The sequence below is a fragment of the Perognathus longimembris genome, chromosome 5 (assembly GCF_023159225.1).
Source record: "Perognathus longimembris pacificus isolate PPM17 chromosome 5, ASM2315922v1, whole genome shotgun sequence".
NCBI lineage: Eukaryota > Metazoa > Chordata > Mammalia > Rodentia > Heteromyidae > Perognathus > Perognathus longimembris.
This window is the reverse complement of record NC_063165.1, coordinates 8,906,998-8,912,849: the sequence shown is the minus strand read 5'-3', so window position 1 is coordinate 8,912,849 and position 5,852 is coordinate 8,906,998. Positions and strand designations below refer to the sequence as shown.

General features: G+C 41.9%; 1 protein-coding gene across 1 annotated transcript; it reads right to left on the bottom strand.

Annotated features, from left to right (window-relative positions):
• Positions 1–1,340: 1,340 nt before the first annotated feature.
• LOC125351186 (keratin-associated protein 11-1) lies at positions 1,341–1,832 on the bottom strand. Its single transcript, XM_048345895.1, has one exon. The coding sequence runs from the start codon at positions 1,830–1,832 to the stop codon at positions 1,341–1,343; it is 492 nt and encodes a 163-aa protein (XP_048201852.1).
• Positions 1,833–5,852: the final 4,020 nt, after the last annotated feature.

The following is a 5,852-nucleotide window of genomic DNA, read 5'->3' as shown; positions in this document are numbered from 1 at the left end:
ATCATCTATATATTTCATCTCTAAAGCAAAAACATCATTGAACTAAGAAAAACATTTGCACTGCCAACAGAGAGCAATGACCAGGTCTCTGCCAGGCGCTAAGCACCTCCTGCTCTTGCTCTGGCGTGTGTGCCTTCTATGTCTCTCCTTCTGTTTCTCCTTGAGCAAGTCTGAAGAGAAAACACAGACGAATATTTCTGCACATGACAGATGGGAAGGGCAAAAGCTAACCAATGGGTAGCCAATTCTCAATTTGTAATAAAGGGCAAAAGGAATTTGCACATCCACCCCCACCCAACCACATGGCTTTGTTTTTCACTACATGGATCTTAGGGGAGAACAAACAAGAATCAGGCTCTGAATAACTAAAATAAACCCCAATACTTATGGGATCCCTTTTAAGCCCCTTCTGCCCAGACTTGTTGATGTGGAAATTGTATTGACTCAGAACACGTCTGGGGTCTCCGGGTTTGCTTGAGCAGTAGGTGAGGAGAAGCGAGGCTGAAGCTGCCCTTTGGCAGAAATGCATCATAGGGTCTGGAAATCAACTTCCCTTCCTCCCTCCTTCTCTGACCCTCTCGCGCAGCCTGCTGTGGAAAGATTTCCAACGTGGCCTGCTTTGTTAAACCTCCCAACCTCTGCTCCTTCCTAAACGACACCAGTCTGTGAACTACTTTTCTTTTCCCTCCATGCAAGTTATTCTTTGATTCTCCAAAGATCAGGCAAGATATTGATGAGTCACCCCACCAAGTCCTATAGCCCTTATATCATTCACCAGGCTCTCTGTATAAAGGAAGTGAAAGACTTACCTATTTGCTCATCCATGGAACACAATGACTAAACCTGTCCTCTAGATTCGGGGGGGGGGGGGGGGTCAGACCCTGATCAGCAAAGAATACTTCATATACAATTTAAAAAGAGAGAGAGAGAAAAAAAAACTTTACAAATAAAGAACTGCTGAGACATCCACTTGCAATGCCAACTAATGCATGTTTATTGAGAAATACACAGTGAGACAGCTCCCTTTTTTTCCCCCCCAAGAGACAAAAAAGCAGAAAGCAGGCAACAGAGCAGCAAGGTCAAGACGCATCTAGCACATGGGGACTGCTGGGCTGTGGTGATAAAGTCTTTGGCAACATGAAGAGACTTCCACAGCATCGAGGATCACCCCTTAAAATTATCTCAGCGCTGGCCAGAAACATTTTGAGAATGCTGAAGGCAGCTCATGCATGGACAGCAGCCAGCCCGCAGGCAGTCAACGGTGGTGGTCAGCAGCACGTTGGAAGATTCTGGAAACACAGCTGGCAGGGAGCAGAATCTTGATTCACCTGTTGGCACACTTAGCAAGGTCTTCGGTAGCTGGACACACAGGACTGCTGGTACGTCCTGGAGACCCCACAGGCTGGTTGGCAGATGGTGGGAATCCCTCCCGCTGGTTGGCAGGTAGTAGAGACGGCCCCGACTGGTTGGCAGGGACTGGAAATGCCCCCCAGGGGTCGGCAGCCACCAGAGACAATGGTGACTGGCCGGCTGCAGGGCGTTGAGCAGGGATTGGAGACACAGCTAGTCTGTCGAGAGCAAGTCACTTGGACAGGGCTGGAGATGCAAGATGTCCTCTGGTAACAGGCAGGCTGGCAGACAGCAGGCTCACAACTGGTCTCCTGACAGTGATCTAAGAGCCAAGAGCCAGTTTGGAAGGAACTGGGCAAATAGAGGCCACTCAGGCAGTCGGCATCCTGGGCAGAAGATGTGGCAGCAGGGGCCCCTGGCATAGAGTAGCGTCCTCCAATGGGTCTGGAAGAGCAATTGCTTGTAGAGCAGTTGAAGGGCATGATGGCAGCTAGAGGGCTATGGATGTCTTTCTGAGGTTAGCACCTGAATTGTGAATGTCCTTCCCGGCTTCTGAGCTTTTATATATATATGAATACTCTTGCGAGTGGGTGGGGCTCCCTCAATGGTCTCTCTGGCTTCTTTTGCTTTAGAACATCTCGTGAATCCACACGTTAATTGGCTCTTGAGAAGCCTTCCTCCTCATAAAGAAAGTTTAGTAGTTTGGTAACGAAGGCGTAAGTCTTCTCTATTCCTGCAGATTAAGGAGGAGGGTGGCTTACAGCTTCAAAAGCGATTGGTCATCCTTGCCCACAATTTAGCCCTCATTCATCTTCCTTGCAGCCAATGAATGTCAATCCGATGGCAACACCAAACATGCCAGTGCCTTGCCATCACACACTCTCTCCCCTTCTGACCAGGACTGATTACAAGCCCACACCCTCTTCGGTTTGTCACTGACACTTAATGTGTTTTAAACATAACTTAATCAGTCACTCTTCCACAGCTAACGGAACATTTCGTAAGGAAGGCGCCTCCTAAAATCTACTTCAGAATGATAATGACAAGACCTACCAGATAAAAGAAAAAGACACAAAGATTTACAGCCCAAGTAGAAACTGGACCTCAAAATTAATCAGCTGACCAGAGAAAGATGTCCACCGGAAGGCTAAAGGGTCTTGGCGCCCACCCCTTATGTTCAAGCAGTTAAGAAAATTAAATGCTAATTAAGTACAGCCATTTGTTAGCCATTTGTTTAGCCATTTGCCAAACAAACTGGATAAGCTTTATTCTTAAAAAATGTAAATCTAATCACAATGGGTAACAGTGATTTTTATATCGCATTAGTATGCCAGTAAGAAAAGCTTTAATAATCTTTATATTATTATAATGTTAATGTGCAAGGGAACAGGGTCTTTATCCCAATTTGCCCGATCGCTTCCACACAGATTTATTGTCACACAAGTACTTATAGATAGGACACATTTTCATCATGGATAATCTAAAGACTCTCCAAGGTCATTGTACTATCACAGATAAGGGCAGGCAAGGGTGGGAAGGAACAAGCACTTAATCAATTCTTGGTAATTAGTGGATACATGAAGGTTTTCTATAATATTTAATTATTGCTTTTATGCTTGGGGAAACTAGAAGGATATTGCTCTCTTTCATTTCATCTTGCTATAATGTAGTCAGCACTGAACATGAAAATTACTGCTCCTTTTGGTCCACCTGTACAACAGGTGACCCAACTGCTTTGGCTCTGGTAAAATAAATTACTTCAATGTAATTTAAGTGGTCAGTGGCATTTCAGCCTCAAAACAGCCATAAGTCCTGAGTCATTTTGTAAAATGGTTTACATGGGGTACAGTAATCGATTTACATCTATTTGAGGGTTTCTAGCTCTGCTATGTTTTAAATATCCACAAAGCAAACAACTTTTTGTCAGAACGCATCAGAAGTCCCCTTGCAAAAGCAGCATTCATCTAATTGGAGGCTAGTGACTCACTCTAAGAAGATATTCTGCTGTGGGCTATATTAGAATTCCCAGGGAGCAGTCTTCAGTAACTCCAAGGTGTTCTCAGGAACAAGGGGAAATTAACGAGATGACTACTTTCCACAAGGTTGAGAGTATGCTCTTCCCACCACCAAGAATGTCCCAGTGGGTGTTTGAAGGTCAGAGAGTCTGGTCACAGGCTTGCTTGCTTTAAAACAGATGAGTAGTTTACAGGCTTCTCCCAGCCCAGGATGTGTGTGGGCTACAATGGAAGAGAATGAATCGTATCACTGTGGCCACATTCCCAGAATGGCAGAGTCATTATTCAGCCCAAATTCAACTTTTTCACTCAAATTTGGAGATCACAAATAAAATTAACCTAGAAAATATCTTCTATCCATTTCAGAAGGGAAAGAAATGGGTGATTTTTGAGCCCAGGAGTCGGGTACAGGCGTTGAGGATTTATATATTCCACCCAACAGAATTCTTCCAGCAGCTCTAGGGGGTAGGGGTCATGTCTCATGAAAGAGATAAGGTACAGGAAGATTGAATGGCATTGCACTCATGCAGTCTGTATTTGACTAAGATGAGATTCAAATAAAATTAAGTCTATGAGCTATCAATCCACAATAGGGCTATTTAGCACATTGAGATGGCTTCATTAAAGTGTGAATACAATTTCTTATTTTTCAAACAAAAACAATACCCACAATCACTGTTTCCTTGATGTTATGTAAAGGTTACAGTTTTCATCTCCTTTCCAGGTTTATAAATTTATTCTTAACAAAAAAATAATACTTAAAGTTTTTGTTTATATTTTATATTTTTTCAATATTTTACTTCATTCCAATGAAGACCAAAGTCACTATAAACAAAGCCAAAGGAAGGGAGAACAGTCAATAGTTTGAAACTTCAATTTGAGTTTATAATTACTTATAATGACTATGTATATAACTAACATTCAGAGGACAGCCAAGGAGTGAATTGATTTTCCATGTTCCAGAGGACCTGCCATGCCACTTCATAGCTATTAGATAGAAGACAATTCTAAGGTATTAGGTTAATAATTTAATTGCTAAAAAGAAATAAATGGTTAGGCTTAGGTTGTGACTGAAAGCCAACTACTGAAATCCTATACTAAAATGAATCCAGGAAGTGGCACTGTGGCTCAAGTGGAAGAGTGCTTGATCCAAAGAGCTATGGGACAACACCCGGGCCCAGAGTTCAAACCCCACAGCTCACCAAAAATTTTTTTTAAAAAAAAGGTTTTCTAAAATGAATCCAAGTTTTGCAATCCATGTTTTTTAGAAAGCCACTTAGATGTGGAAAGTCTGAATTTCTCTGCTCTTCTCTGAAACACTATCTAGTGTACAGTTAAGAAAGTTATTTTATTCTTTTTGAAAATGTATTTTCAGATGCAAACATTTTGACTATTGAGAGTTACAGAAAACTGCAAAGGTGAAGGGAAATCCATTGGGAAGATTTAGAAATGAACTATGTCCCTACAACAAGCTCAGATGTGTTCAAGGCTTGGTCCCAATTGCAATGTTCAGAGGAGTAACTTTGAGGAGGTGATTCGATGGTGACAGCTCTGACCTATTCAGTGGACTCATATTTCAATGGATTTATAGCTGAATGGGCTATTGGGAAGTGGTCGAAACTCTGGAAGGTGGTGTCTTACAAAGAACTCTTATACACAACCTCTTCCTATTGCTGATGCCTTAAAAATAAGATCTCTTTTTTTTTTTTACATTTTTTTCTTCTTTATTGTCAAAGTGAAGTGCAGAGGGGTTACAGTTTCATATGTAAGGCAAGTACATTTCTTACCCAACTTGTTACCTCCTCCCTCATTTTTCACCTGCCTCCCCCCTTCCCACTTCCCTCCCCTCCCCATGTTGTTGATTTATACCAATTGGTTTTATAAGGATTGCTATTGCAATAGTTTGTCTTTGTATCCTTTGCCTCTCAATTTTGGTGTTCCCTTTCCCTTCCCTAATCCCAATACACATATATACAGTATCTGGGGTAGGAGTGTAACAACTTGAGAATGTTAGGGTTTTACTAAGTTTGAGTTTTCTTTTTCTTTTAATTTCAGTATTTTAATCATTATTATAGAGGTGATATACAGAGAGATTACAATTAATGAGTACATTTCTTTATGGACGAGGTCACCCCTTCCCTGGATAAGAATGATCTCTTATCTACAACCTCTTTCTAGTGCTGACTTTTTCTGCTTCCTGGCTTCCATGAGGTATAGTGCCTCCTCTACCACCCACGTCTGTCCTATAATGTTCTACCTCACCACAACCACAGAGATGGTTTAACATCATCTGGAACATATACAATCATAAAAAAAAGAAAAACCTTGTTTTCTCAGGTATTTGGTCACAATGATAAACAAGCAATACATCCACTGGCAATCACATGAAACTCGAAAAAACACCATACAGGTCTCAGTCAACAATGCCAACAGGTTCACTGGAATAGAAAGAAAAATGATAGGCAACCAACCCATTGCTCCCCTCAC

Bases quoted from the DNA above. Each gene is read 5' to 3' on its own strand.
- LOC125351186 (XM_048345895.1), bottom strand. From the start codon at position 1,832: ATGCCCTTCAACTGCTCTACAAGCAATTGCTCTTCCAGACCCATTGGA.